The following is a 14,820-nucleotide window of genomic DNA, read 5'->3' on the forward strand; positions in this document are numbered from 1 at the left end:
TCAACTTGGAGTTCATGGTGATGGTCATATGGTGCTCCGCATCACCTACTGTGTGCCTTCCTTTGTGAGTTCAAAAAGACAGCCAGTTTGGAGGTGGAGCAAGACTTCGGGTTATTGCAGGAGGTGGAGCAAGACTTTGGGTTATCGCGGGCATGAATACTTTAGGGGGAAAATAATGACGGGAGAGTAAAGCTTGTACTCCCTTTATTCCACGATGTAGTGCGTGTTAGCATAAACCACACATATGTGCGTTGTGCGCGCGGCCGTTCGTTGGTCGAGCCAGGCGCCGGTCTGTGGCCACGTCGAGGCCGTAGCTAGCTAATGCGATGTGTGCATGTGCGCATGGGCTACAAAGCCGGGCAGTATGCATGAGTTGTTTAGCTGGATAAGGAGAGTTAGTTAGGTGCGTCTGTGCACTTGTGTTAGTCCGGGTATAAAATGCCCCTTCCTATGTATTGATCAAGGCATGGAGATATGAACCGAACCTAGGAGAACCAAAGATGAGCGTAGTCTCCGCCGGGACCGTGGTGTGCGCCCGGTCGGCAGGAGAGAGAGCTCCTCTGGGTAGGCCATGGTTTGTCGCCGAGACCGGGTATGTGCCCAATAAAATGAGGCTGTTCTTGTGGCGGAGGCGTTTGTGCGCCAAGAAAATTGTGTGCTCCATTCCACCTTCATTTGTGCGAGTGTGTGTGTCGACTCATACAACGGCGACATCAGCTAGAACAACTCCAACGACGGTGATGTCGTGGTTTCGGGGGAGTATGTTAGGATAAACCACACATAACAGGTTTGTGGCCGCGTCGAGGCCGTAGCTAGCTAATGCGATGTGTGCGCATGGTCTACAAAGCCGGACAGCATGCATGAGTTGTTTAGCTGGATAGGGAGAGTTAGTTAGCCAGTTAGATCGTGCGTGCATGTGCTAGGTGCGTCTGTGCACTTGTGCTAGTCTGCGTTGGAGCTCCGTCGGGGCTGCAATGGAGCTCTCGTCGACGGCTCCCGGTGCTACGTCCCAGTGCTCGCCGACGGCTGTCGAAGCTGCAGTCCACCGCTCGATGCTCTAATGGAGCTCGCGGATGCTCTTAAAGCTGAATTGCAGCGCTCGGTGCTCCAATGGAGCTCTTGCCGGTGGCTCCATGTGCTATGTTGAAGCGCTCGCCGGCGGGCTTGAAGCTGCAGTGCAGCACTCGGTGCTCCAATGGAGCTCTCATTGTTGGCTCCCGTTATCGCGTTACAGCCCTCGGCGACAGCTCTCGGAGCTGTGATGTACTCCCTCCGTTCCTAAATATAAGTCTTTAAAGAGGTTTCATTAGTGGACTACATACGAATGCATATAGACATACTTTAGAGTGTAGATTCACTCATTTTGCTTCGTATGTGGACTGCTAGTGAGATATCTTAAAAGACTTATATTTAGGAACGGAGGGAGTAGCAGCCAACGGCGGCTCCGGTCTTGCAACACTGTGTGCTGGCGGCAACGTGGTGCTTTTGCAACGGCGGCGCATTCCTGCCTTGCTACGGCTCGACAAAGATTGAAGCAGGGGGTGGCTGATGCGGTGTTGGGAGGAGGATGGTGTGCGTGCGTTGACATTTTTCAAAGGCTGAGATGAACAGATCGGACTGCTGGTGACCCGGCTGATTTCTCTAGGAAATCAGCCGGTTGGTTGATTTGTAGCAGCCGCCTTAAAGGAATGGACAAATGTACTGCTGGAAACTAAAACTCCTAAGAGCAATCAATTCACTACCTTTGAAGCAATAAACTTTGTATTGTATTAACTTGGCATGGGTGGAAAATTTGGACGTTTAGACTTTAGAACAATGCCTCGCACCATTTACTGCTTTATCATGCCCTCTGGTTTTTAATTTTATGTCTATACTCCAAATAGAACTCAAGTCTTGCACAATTTAGTTGGAAGTTTTCTCAACATGACTATGACACTAGCCAACATCAATTTGATAAATTCCCTTCATCTGGTTATTAGATCTTCAAACTAGACCGCTTTAAAACACAATCTGATCAACAGGCACTAAGAAAACTGTATATTCTTACTGTTAGTTCTTGTCATAAAATGACAGGATCTAGGATACATAGATTACTGAAATAGAAGGTACATAATTCTGTCTTTGCAAGCACTTAATCCTTCCAATTCTCATGTAAAGAAAGAAACAAGGATACTTACGCTACCTCATATTTTCAAGTGTAAACTTGCCATTTTCATCATTTCGCGTGTGTGTAGGTTACATCCAAGAAATATGATATAGTTGCTGAGAAGGATCATTATAAGTTCAACCGTTTGGAGAATTTCATGGTAAAAAGTGCCTGATTGAGGGAATATCTTAAATTATTAAATCTCCAGATCAAATGCCTTAGCTTCCCTTTTGCGGCTAAATACTGTCCTTTTCATTAGATTTTGCCAAATATGGAAAGCATTGATGATATCAAATCAGTTCGATATGATGTATGTGGTGTTGTTCAAACAGTAACTCCAAACTCCAAAGCCATGGTAATATCTTGATGTGGTCTTTTGTATTCATTGATATACCACGGAAATTTTATCCTTACAGTTTTTCTGGGGGTGTTAGGTAACTTTAACACATGGGCCTGAAAATGTAAAGCCGCAGAGGAAAATGGTCAGCGAAAATGGAAGATTCTGCTTTGAGGTACGTGGTTATTTCTTGTTTTGTTGCGGGAAATAAACTATGAGCTAATGATGTGTCATTCCTTTTTGCTACTTTTTTGTATGAACATAGTATCGTGCACCATATGTTGCAATTTGAACACCTCTCACTTCAGAATTATTAGATGCAATATTATCTTCAATGTTTACGGTTTGAACAAATGTAAGGAAAATTGGGATGTCGTACCAAGCCTTTTTTTACTACTAGCTGTGTTCTATGTGTGAGTAGGAATAGGAATTTTGCATAGACCTACCTGGATTGGTTATTTATATCATTGTGAAATTTGGTCTGATCTTACACGAACCAGATTGGGATGCGACCTCCAGCATTGTTTTATTCATCCAAGTACTCAATTTGAAGTTATATGACGAAATTATTTTTCTTCCTTTCTTGCAATATGCAGGTTTCTACTGGTGAATACCGATTATCTGCTTTACCTGTAGATTCCGAAGGTTCTTCCAGTCTTTTGTTTTCTCCAGGATATATCGATGTCTATGTCAAGCGCCCGTTGCTTGATGTACAGTTCTCTCAGGTAAATGAGTATTTCTTTACCCATTCTGGTGATTTTTCAACATTATTTAACTTTCATGAAATTGATGGATACTCTGTAGACTGCGATTGTATCTGAGTATTACCTCTTTGTAAACAGTCACAAGTCAATGTTCATGGTAAGATCCTCTGCAAAGAGAAATGCGACCAAGATATTCTGCTCTTGCTTGTTAGATTAGCTGGGGGTGTTGAGCATGAAACAAAGACAACCAGTTTGGAGCAAGATAATGCTCACTTTTTTTTCACAAAAGTATTTCCTGGAAAATATCATCTGGAGGTAAAATCTTGTAATTTGATCACTAATATTGAATTTTCACTATTCTGTGTAAACGCTTGGCTATTTTGTGAAAATACCTTCTAGGTTAAACATTCTTCATCCAAGGCTGCTGCAAACGATGATTGGTGCTGGGACGAAAATACCTTGGATGTAGATGTCGGGAATGATGATGTGACAGATATTGTATTTGTACAAAAGGGTTATTGGATAGAGCTAGTCTCAAGCCATGACACTGCAGCATACATTCGTCAACCAGACTCTTCTAAACTTGAATTGTTGATAAAGGTCCATACTTTGGACTTATTAAATCTACAATATATTTGAATTAATACAACCTTTTGCTAATCCGTCCACTTTTTATCCTACACAGGAAGGGTCACAAAAGATTTGCATCGAAACTCCTGGGCAACATGAGCTTTATTTAGTTAATTCTTGCATTTCCTTTGGGACCTCGCCTATTGTGTTTGATACACAGAACCCAGTGGTGAGCTGCTCATGTACTTTGGTTTTTATCTTTATCCATGTACAGTTCGGTTTGGCACCCTAACGCAAAAAGTTACTCCTCCCCCCCTCCCCCCCCAGTTGGTTCACATCAGTGCAAAGAAGTATCTTGTAAGAGGTGAAATCCATGTGGACATAAGCTCCCCTCTGGAAGAGATTGATTTATTAGAAGATATCGTTGTTGATACCTTCAAGAGTAATGGGAGCTCAATCGACAAAATATCTACCATGCCTGTTTTTGCAAAGAGTTATCAAAATGGTATTACTGTCTTTGAGTACTCTACTTGGACTGATCTTGGGGAAGACTTCATTTTTGTCCCTCGTGATTCCAGGTATAATGTTTACTCGTAGTCCTTTTGGTTTTGCATCCACAGTCAGAATTTCTCAATAGTTGCAAATTCCTTCTACCTCTAACTCTTGTTTTGTATGTTTCCCTTCCTCTATTATTTATCTTTATTATACTTTTCTGTAATACAGCAATAGAAGGAAAAAGATCCTATTTTATCCATCACGGCATCAGGTGAGTGATGATTTATTAAAAGAAAACTGATGTACTTGAATGGTGAAACCACCATTAATATTTAAACTGCAGTTCTCAGTGTCTACAAACGGATGCCAAGATGCTGTTCCTTCAATCACTGCTAAAATGGGTCTATACCTTGAAGGATCAGTGTCACCTGCAACTCCTGATGTTCACATCACGATTCTGGCAGCTGGAAATAGCAAGTATGCGATGCTGAAGAAAGGTGATATAGCAACAGAGACAAAGACAAATTCCGATGGGTCATTCTTTGCAGGGCCCTTGTATGAGGATATAGGATATGAAGTTGAAGCCTCAAAGGTCTATACTTTTTTCTGCACACGCATTATGTGTTCTTGCTAGGGTGTTGACTTCGTGGTCATATGCTGCAACTGTGTACCATACTACAGTGTATTGGCATGATTTCTCAGTTTTCTTATTTTGTTTTTGCTGTTGATACAAACTGTTTTCCAGTCACTCTTTTTTTTTTAAATAAGAAAGACGTGGCAAGTGAGGTTATGTATGGAGAACCACTTTATTTTATTTACCTTTGCACCAGACTATATATCTATGATATCTCGTAAACTGCTTAGTCAGAAGTGGTTCCAGTCTTGTTCATTCAAGCTCAATACAGTATACCCTAGTTACATTTAACCACAACTGTGAAGGGAGCTTTTAGAATCAGCAACCAAGAACGTGTATTTTCTTATCTGATATCATTCCTTCCTTTAGGCTGGCTATCATCTCAAGCAAACTGGGCCATACAGCTTTGCTTGTCAGAAACTTGGTCAGATATTAGTTCATATTTATGGCGAAAAGGATACAGAGATATTGCCGACAGTATTATTATCCTTGAGTGGTGAAGGAGGTTACAGAAAAAACTCAGTCAGTGGTTCTGGTGGAACTTTCAGCTTTGATAACTTATTTCCTAGGAGTTATTATCTCCGCGCTCTTCTTAAGGTACTTGTTATTATTCACACTCTCGGCTCTAGTTTGTATTGTACCACAGTTCTAAATAATCTGAAATCTTCACACCAGATATTACTACTTTTCAAGGATGAGTCTAAACAGTGGGTTGTTCATATGTTAATGTGACATCATAAAATATTCATTCCTAATTGTAGTTTTATTTGCTCGAAACATGAACTGCCGTCTACATTTGAATGACTTGTGCATCCTGTTTATTAGCTTTGAGTTTTGATAGCCTTCATCTGAAATAATATCCGATTCCGTCTAGGCCTCAACTGAACTAACTTCTCAAAATTTCTGACATACGGATATCAAAGAATAGGGAGAGCTATATTTAAAGTTCAAGCTTAATGCGGCAAGGATACAAAAGGTCACTTGGCTAAGAAGATCCTATTTTCTAATTATCAGTGACTTCGATTTTTTAGTCCTCCTGATCTATGTTGACTTCGTCACCAGGTAGACTTGCCACAACAACAAAGTCTTTTAGTGCCAAACAAGTTGGGGTAGGCTAGAGTTGAAACCCATAAGATCTGGAACCAAGTCATGGTTTTGGCACGTGGATAGCTAACTTCTAGGCACCCCTGTCCATAGCTAATGGCAGATTCTTTGGTGATATTCTTGTCATTCCAATCTCTCTTTATGGACTCCTTCCATGTCAAGTTTGGTCTACCCCGACCTCTCTTGACATTATCAACACACACTCTAATCGTTCGCTATGCACTGGCGCTTCCAAAGGCCTGTGTTGTATATGCCCAAACCATCTCAAAAGATGTTGGACAAGCTTCTCTTCAATCGGTAATACCCCAACACTATCACGTATATCATCATTTAGGACCTGACCCTTTCTTGTGTGTGTTAGTACTAATCCTTGTGTTATACATATTTACTTAGCTAGGGAGTACTAGTAGGTCAGGTCGAGGTTCCTTAGTAAGGTAGTGTATGCATCTACACAGCAGTAGTCAATTTGGTTTTTGTTGGTACCAAGTGCTAGAGCTGCATGGTCGTGTTTAGGATAGGATCGGACTTCCCCATGCCTATATAGAGCTGAGGGCAGCAATACAAGCAACAACTTCAAGAAATCAAAACTATCCCGTGTATGCGATCTACTTCGATATATTTCTAACATTTCGTATGCGATCTGCCTGGTGCTCTGCGTCGCCGAATTCAACAAAAAGACCACGGGCCTCCATCATCAACGCCACAAGGAGGCTCTAATCCTCATAGTTGCTCCGAGTCAGTTGCGGGAACGGCGCACCCCACTTCCTTCACCACGCGCTGGACCGTCATGGTACCGTGCCTTGGCTGCGTGGAGGAAGGGGAACAACGACGATAGACCCCGCTGTGGCTGCAACCTGTGTGGCCATCCACTGAAGCTGACATGGTCTTGGATCAACACCCCACTTTGATGTGAAAGAAGGCGCCCAAGATGATGACCATGACAAATGTTGTAGCTATGGCCTCCTTGGACATTGGGCAAAGGACTGCCACAAGCCCAAGAAGGCGCAAACGGACCTCACCCAAGCCGGCGAGGACGAGGAGCCCACACTCCTCATGAGATAGGTGCGCTCATAGTCGCGCCCGAGCCCATGTCTGCGGGCGTGCAGCTAGAAGAGCCACGGGCAAAGGTGTTACTCAGAACTGCAGATGACTGCGTCGAGCATTTGGGGGGGGGGGGGGGGGGGGGTAATACCTCAAAGGGGCCACCAACCACATGACACATAGTGTGGAGGTCTTCTTCGGGGTTTATCGGTCCGTGGTCGGCTTCGTCATGTTCGGCGATGGCTTGGTGGTGAGAGCATCCGGGGCTGCGGCTTGGTCGTTTCTAGTGACAAGTTGGCACACACATGGTTCTGGCAGCGTCTATTACATTCCCAGGCTCCGCAACAACATCGTGAACCGTAGCTAGACGAGAACGGCGCTGCCATCCACATCAAGCAAGGAATCCTTCACATCTGGGATGGCAGGAGCGTCTTCTTGCCACGGTGCCACGCAGATGCAACTGGCTATATGTGGTGCATTTCAACTTCACTCCCCCTGGCCACACGCCACAACATTAATGCCTGGCAATGACATGATTGGTTTGGCCACATCTTCTTTGACGTGTTGAGACGTATGTCTCACAATAGGATGGTGCGTGGGCTGCTGGAGCTCGAGCATGTGGACCAGCTTCGCGATGACATCACCACAAAGCATCGGCACGCTCCCTAACCCCAGAAGGCAACTTCAGGGCTGAAGGACGCCCCGGATCCCGTCCATGGCGACGTGTGCGGGCCTACCAGCCCCACAACCCAAGGCGGTCATCGCTATTTCTTGTTGATGGTTGATGACTGCACCCACTACATGCGGGTGATCCTCCTAGCAGGAAAAGGGGATGCCATAGCTTTGATTCAGCAAGTCCAAGTGGTGGGTGAAGCAGAGTGTGGAGGGCCACTCGTGTCTTCCGCCCTACAACGGCGGCAAATTCACCTCGTGGAGTTTGCACACCAATGCGAGGAGCAAACAGTGCAACGTCAGTTCACGGCGCCCTACTCCCCACAGTAGAATGGGGTAGTAGAACGCTTGGATCAGGAGGTGGTCGCCATTGCTCGTGCCCGGCTGAAACAAAGGAAGTTGCTAGGAGAATTTTGAGGGGAGGTGGTCACAATTGTAGTTTTCCTGCTGAACCGAGCCCCCACCGAAAGTCTGGCTGGTGTGACGCCATTGGAGGCATGACACGGAGGAAGCCTTGTGTACCTCAAGGAGGTGCGCATGCAGCTTCACAAGCTCAATGATCGTAGCTCCATGGCAACAAGTGTGTCCATATCACCCGTGATGTCATCCTTGATGAAGAGGCCGGCTGGGATTGGGCGGCTGTCAGCTCAGATCCACCACGCAGTGATTTCATCATCACGAAGATCCAACAAGTTGCCCCTTCCATACCAAGTGCAGGTGTAGGGGGAGCACCTTCCCTTGTTTCTGCACCATCTCCTGCTGCACAGCCATCTCACCAAGCCAATCTCCACGGCCAACTCAACCTGAGTTTGTGTTACCATCGCCCAATGGAAATGAGCGGCTGGACGCGCTCATGATGACACACCATTGCACTACTGTGGCATTGCCAATGTGATCTTCAGCACCCTGTTCTTGGACATGCATCACGCGAGCTCGTCGATGACACACTCTACATGTATTATGGCGTGCATCCGTGAAGGAAGAGATGGACGCTCACCCGGGAGCTTGTAGACCTACCATGCGTCCATCACCCAATTGGCCTGCATTGGGTCTTAAAATTGAAGAAGAAGGAGGCCGGCACCGTCGTCAAACAGAACGCACGACTCGTCGCCAAAGGTTACACGCAACAGCCCGGGATCCACTTCGATGAAGTCTTCGCCCCCATCGCATGCCTCGAGTCCGTTTGTCTTCTCCTCACACTTTGCTACCTATGAGGGGTGGCTTGTCCACGTCCAGTTGTGGACGTAAAATTTGCATTTATATGTTCATTCAGGTTTCACGTCCTAACAAAGTCTGGCAATCAGGATCAAACATGTGGGCTAAAATTGAGCTGAGTGCAGCAATACAAGCAACACCTTTAAGAAATCAAAACTATCTTGTGTTCAGCCCCAGCTCCTCTCCGCTCCTTTACTTTAGCCTATTTAAAAAATGTGGTCACATATCCATCTCAACATGAGCATCTCTGCTACACCTAACTGTTGCATGTCGCGTTTTAGTTGTGGCCAACATTCGGCACCATACAACATCATAGGTCGAATTGCCATCCTATAGATTATGCCTTTTAGCTTTTGGTACACTCTTGTCACAGAGGGCTAGAAGCACGTCGCCCCTTCATCCATCCAGCTTTGAGTCGATGACTCACATCTTCATTGATATCACCATCCTTCTGCAGCGTTTACCCCGAATATCGACAGGCGCCCTTCTGAGGTACCACCTACCCATCAAGGCTAACCTCTTCCTCGTGCCTAGTAGTAAACCGCACCTCATGTCCCCGGTTTTAGTTCTACTAAGCCTTACGAGTTCAGGGTTTGTCTCCACAACTCTTTCTATTAACCCCTGTCTGACTATTGTCGACTATCACCACATCATCCGCAAAGAGCATACACCATGGGGTATATCCTGGTACCCTTATGACCTCATCCATCACGAGAGCAAAAAAGATAAGGGCTCAAAGCTGACCCTTGGTGCAATTCTATTTCACTTGGAAAGTCATCATGTTTAAAAAGTCATCTGTGTCGCCATCACTTGTTCGAACACTTGCCACAACATTATCATACGATCCTTGATAAGGGTAATGTACTTTTGTTGGGACTTTGTATTTTTCCAAAGGCCCACCACATGACATTCCGTGGTATCTTATCGTAGGCCTTCTCCAAGTCAATGAACACCATTCGGAAGTCCTATTTCTTATCTCTTCATAAGTTGTCCTATCAAGAAAATGGCTTCCATGGTCGACCTCCTATGCATGAAACCAACTGATTTTTGGTCACCCTTGTCATTCTTTGTAAGTGGTGCTCAATGACTCTCCCATAGCTTCGTTGTGTGTGTTAGCGCCCTTGCCATGGCGACCCCACGTGTCGGTGAATCTGCCCGTCTCTCGACATGCTGGCACCCAACGCAATTCCGTAAGTGAAGGCCTAGGCCAGGTGCACAACTACATAAACCTCGTTGTAAGAAGAGCTGGGTATCCGGTGGATCAACTGGCAAGGCATGACCGGTATCTAGTGGATCAACTGGCAAGGCACGGTGGCTACCTTCTCCTACCTCTAGCTCTTTCCCCTCTTGCAAGAACTCTGATCCATTCCTGTAATCGACACTTCTAATCGCCATCGGAGAGTTAGATCTAGTATTGGTGCTACCTAGATATCCCTACCCGTATAGTGTGGCTCATCAGCTTAATTCCACGGTAATTAGTACGACTTTGAACACCCCCCTTGTCCTTGAAGATCAGTACTAAACTACTCCGCCCTCATTCTTCGAGCATCTTGTTTGACCAAAAAATGAGGTTGAAATGCTTAGTTAGCCATACTAACGCTATGTATCCATGGCTTCTCCACACCTCAATTGGGATACAATGAGGGCCCATCTCCTTGTCTCCTTTCATCCTTTGAACCTAACCTCAGACTCCTGGATTCATCGCACAAAACCTCTATATGTATCATCAAAGGAGTCGTCCAGCTCAATGGTAGGGCTCTCATTCTCTCTATTGAACAACTTGTTGAAGTGCTCTCGCTACCTATGCTCTATCCTTCATGCGTTTGATTTGGTTGATATCCCTTGTTTTCCTCTCTCGGATCTTGGCCATCTTATAGATGTCCCGTTCGCCTTCCTTCGTGTTTAAACACTGGTAGAGGTCCTCATATGCTCGACCCCTTGCTTCACTCACAACTCGTTTTGCAGTCTTTACCACCTTGAACTTCTCTATGTTGTTTGCACTCCTATTCAGGTGTAGTTTAAAACTGTCTTCTCCTTAATAGCCTTTTGGACATCATCGTTCCACCACCGGGCATCTTTAGCTTCGCTTCTACTTCCCCTGGTCACCCCAAACACTTCTGAAGCCACCTTTAAAACACAAGGCGCCATTATCATCCACATATTTTTTGCATCACATCCTTCCTCCCAAGGGCCCTCCTTAATGACCCTCTCCTTGAAAGCCTGAGCTGAATCCCGGCTTCCACTACTTTCTGAGTTTTTTTTAAAGCAGGGTGGGCATATAATGCTAAGGGTTATGGTGATGCACTAGCCACCAGATATGCCATACAGACTGTAATTGGGCATCATATTCAAGTTTATTGGTTGGAGAGCCCTTGATGGTTTGGTGGTTTTCTTGCAGGAATTTAAATTTACTCCATCAACAGTTGCTATTGATCTCAATTCTGGGGAGTCTAGAGCGGTTGAGTTCCGTGCAACCCGTGTTGCCTTCAGGTTTGTTTGATTTTTCACATGTAATTTGATTTGCATGCATGTTCTAATTTGTTCCCATCTTTTCCCATCTATCGAAAGAAATCACCTTACAGTTTGCAGATAATTCATGCACATATCTCTGTTTGCATAGATTTCCATTTTGGAGCCCAATCATTTGAGTACGTACAATGATCAATTCTAGCTATGTAATGCTCACGAGATGACCATTGAGAAATTTTTCAGTTCTAAAGAGGCCACTCAAATAATCAACGCCCTCATATTTAGCTGTATGCGCACAATAGGAGTAATATGTTAATATTGCTAGTGTTATTCTGGGAAATGTAACTGTTATACTCTATGAGTGCTGAAGTGCAGCAGTGGACCTACCACTAGTGTTTTCGAAATTATGTTTCCTGCATGATTCCCACATGACGCTAATGTGCTCATGAGGTTCTAAATTAGTCAATATAGCAGTTCTGGCAATACGCTTTTTGACTGAACCAATTTTGTGCTACTAACTAAACCTGCTTTTCCATGTAGTGCCATGGGTTCTGTAACACTGTTAACTGGCCAACCAAAGGAAGGTGTTTTTGTTGAAGCTAGATCTGAATCAAGAGGTTATTACGAGGAAGCTACTACAGATTCTCTTGGTAGGTTCCGTTTGAGAGGACTTATCCCTGGCTCATCTTACTCAATAAGAGTAGTTGCAAAAGATAATCCCAGGTTGGCAGCAGTTGAGCGTGCTTCGCCAGAATCTGTATCAGTTGATGTAAGTCACTCTTGATATCCTTTGCACGCATTTGCGTACTGCAATCTTGTCACTAATGACAGAGGCACTGCTTTTTTTTTAATTAGGTAGATGAGGAGGACATCTCTGGTATTGGTTTTGTGGTTTTTGAACGCCCAGAAGCAACAATTTTGGGCTGTCACGTGGAAGGAGATGGCATTGATATGTTGCAGCCACATTTATCTGTTGAAATTAGATCAGCTGTTGACCCTTCTAGAATAGAATCTGTGGTTCCTGTTCCTCCTTCCTACCACGTTGAAGTAAGAAATTTACCCGAAGGAAAGCATTTTGTTCAGCTTCGGTCTGGCCTTCCATCACATACCAATATATTTGAATCGGAGTTGGTTGAAGTTGACCTAGAAGAGCAACCTCAGATTCATGTTGGTCCTCTTAAATATAAAACTGAAGAGCGGCATCACAAACAGGTAACATTTTTCATGCACTTGCGTTAGCGTTGCATTACAATGATGTATACTTTACTTGTTTGTCTTCTCAAACTGGGAAATTTGAGAAGAAATTAGCTTTTTGAAACCATTCCTTAAGAGATGCCTGTCTGTAAATGAATGATAGAAAATTTTGAGGCTTTATTTAACCAGAACAGATATCTTTGTACTTCATGCATTTATATGTTTTGTTGTTGGAAATTGTTCACATGTTCATAAATTTTGTGTTTAAGGTGTCATCTAATTGCTATCTCTTGCAGGAACTGACCCCAGCCCCAGTTTTACCTCTTATTGTTGGAGTTTCTGTTGTTACAGTCGTGATCAGTATGCCAAGGTTGGTTGCTACTCCCTCCGTTTACTAAATATAAGTCTTTTTAGAGTTTTCACTAGGTAACTATATACGGATGCATATAGACGTATTTTAGAGTATAGATTCACTCATTTTACTTCGTATGTGGTCTCCTTGTGAAATCTCTAAAAAGACTTATATTTAGGAACGGAGGGAGTATATCATTACAAACCTCTTTGTGTAAACTTAAGTAATCATGGTTGTAGGAACTGCTTTTATATGATATCATGATGCTATAGGTTGAAGGACTTGTACCAGAGCGCTGTAGGAATGACTTCCCTAAGTTCAGGAAACACACCGAGCAGAAAGGAACCACGGAAGACAATATTGAGAAAGAGAGCCTGAAACATATGATCCTGATTAGGCGTGGAAAATTGAACTTACAGGTTGAGTACGTCAGTATTAGAAAGTAGCTGTTACTTCCCAATGTAATTTTGCAGATGACGAAGCTAACAGTTAATATTTTGTACCATTGTTGACTAATATTTTGTACCAATTGAGTACAAATTTGGTCGCATTGTTCATTGAGCATGTCGTATGATGGGAGTATTGTACTATAATTTTGAGAGCCTGGCGTTTGATTTCTGGTATCCAGAGGGACTGTAGTGTCATTGTTGACAGTTCTAGAAATACTTCGATACCAGCGGCTGTTTGTTTCGTTTCGTTTCGTGGGCATCAGAGAACATAAATATGTACTACTGGCTGTATTAAAGCAACTCGCGTTTGCTACAATTGATTGAACTTTTTTCAGTCTATTTTTCGTGAGCCCCTTGTGTTAGACTGTATTTGGCCTATGTTTGATATATGTCTTGTCCGTCTATACCTCAATATAAAAAGACTCAAAGAGCCAGATCCAATTGATCTTAGCCATTAAATCTATGTCAATCTAATGACACAGATTGCTTCAATGATGTGCGCTTCAAATGTATAACACGCAATTAATATCATATCATATATAAATTGTGCTAATGTATGATTTGCTATCATATCAAATATAATTTGTGCTAATGTATGATTTGCTATCATATCAAATATAAATTGTGCTTACCGTACAAAATACCCTACTACCGGGAAAGGCAACATAATAGTAATAGTGCATCAGAGATATATTTGTTGTACATGTATTTGATAGTCTAAGATTTATAATTTGTTTTCTACCTTATTTCTAGGAGAGGCTCTTTGTCTCCTAAGTTTGCGTGTATATATATAGGGCATGGATTTGCTATCAACACTAGCTGGGGTGGTTGCTATTTGTTTGCATTGAAATTTGCACTTTCTTATAGATAAGGTTCTCTCTCTCACATGCACACACACATGCGCGTATCCCAACATATAACGTGCGGCATAGTCGCCCTCGTCGTCGCTGTCACCGCCTGACATCGCCGCCGTCGCCCTAGCCCTCCTCGCCTCCCTCGTCGGAGGGCGTCTCGCAGCCGCCCTGGCGCCGCCGTTTTGGGAAGCAGTCGCAGCTGGATTCGTCGACTCTGGCGGTCTGCCGTGCTCCCTTCTCCTCTGCGCCGCCGTCGCCCTTCGCCGCCCTAGCCCTCATCGATTGCCCCGTCGGAGGGCGTCAAGCAACGCCCCAGTGCCGCAGTTTCGGGAAGTAGCTGGATTCGTCAACTCTGGCGGTCCGCCGTGCTCCCTTCTCCTCTGCGCCGCTGTGCTCCCTTCCCCTGTGCGTCGCCGTCCACAACAGTTCTGCTCTGCGCCTTCGTCCACGGCAACAACCAATCAAACCGCCGACCATCTTCTTCCACCCCAAGTAAAAGTTGTTCGACGAAATTTCCCAAGGGAAAAAACGACGAAACTTGATGGTTTTAATTGGGATTGGATAGTATGTTTGACGGTGGTTGT

At 44.3% G+C, this 14,820-nt stretch overlaps 1 protein-coding gene across 1 annotated transcript in view; it reads left to right on the plus strand.

The window, feature by feature from the left end:
* The window catches only part of LOC123443612 (nodal modulator 1), a 28,562-nt gene extending 14,841 nt beyond the window's left edge, over window positions 1-13,721 (plus strand). The window contains exons 12-27 of the mRNA XM_045120076.1: window positions 2,235-2,306; window positions 2,406-2,501; window positions 2,581-2,658; window positions 3,080-3,208; window positions 3,326-3,502; window positions 3,587-3,787; window positions 3,873-3,986; window positions 4,085-4,335; window positions 4,481-4,523; window positions 4,596-4,844; window positions 5,256-5,483; window positions 11,317-11,408; window positions 11,928-12,156; window positions 12,243-12,599; window positions 12,878-12,951; window positions 13,206-13,721. Of these exons, the coding sequence (XP_044976011.1) occupies window positions 2,235-2,306; window positions 2,406-2,501; window positions 2,581-2,658; window positions 3,080-3,208; window positions 3,326-3,502; window positions 3,587-3,787; window positions 3,873-3,986; window positions 4,085-4,335; window positions 4,481-4,523; window positions 4,596-4,844; window positions 5,256-5,483; window positions 11,317-11,408; window positions 11,928-12,156; window positions 12,243-12,599; window positions 12,878-12,951; window positions 13,206-13,311 (2,496 nt within the window). The 3' untranslated portion in view covers window positions 13,312-13,721. The remainder of the gene's footprint in view (window positions 1-2,234; window positions 2,307-2,405; window positions 2,502-2,580; window positions 2,659-3,079; window positions 3,209-3,325; window positions 3,503-3,586; window positions 3,788-3,872; window positions 3,987-4,084; window positions 4,336-4,480; window positions 4,524-4,595; window positions 4,845-5,255; window positions 5,484-11,316; window positions 11,409-11,927; window positions 12,157-12,242; window positions 12,600-12,877; window positions 12,952-13,205) is intronic.
* Window positions 13,722-14,820: the final 1,099 nt, after the last annotated feature.

Source organism: Hordeum vulgare, chromosome 3H (assembly GCF_904849725.1).
Source record: "Hordeum vulgare subsp. vulgare chromosome 3H, MorexV3_pseudomolecules_assembly, whole genome shotgun sequence".
Lineage (NCBI taxonomy): Eukaryota > Viridiplantae > Streptophyta > Magnoliopsida > Poales > Poaceae > Hordeum > Hordeum vulgare.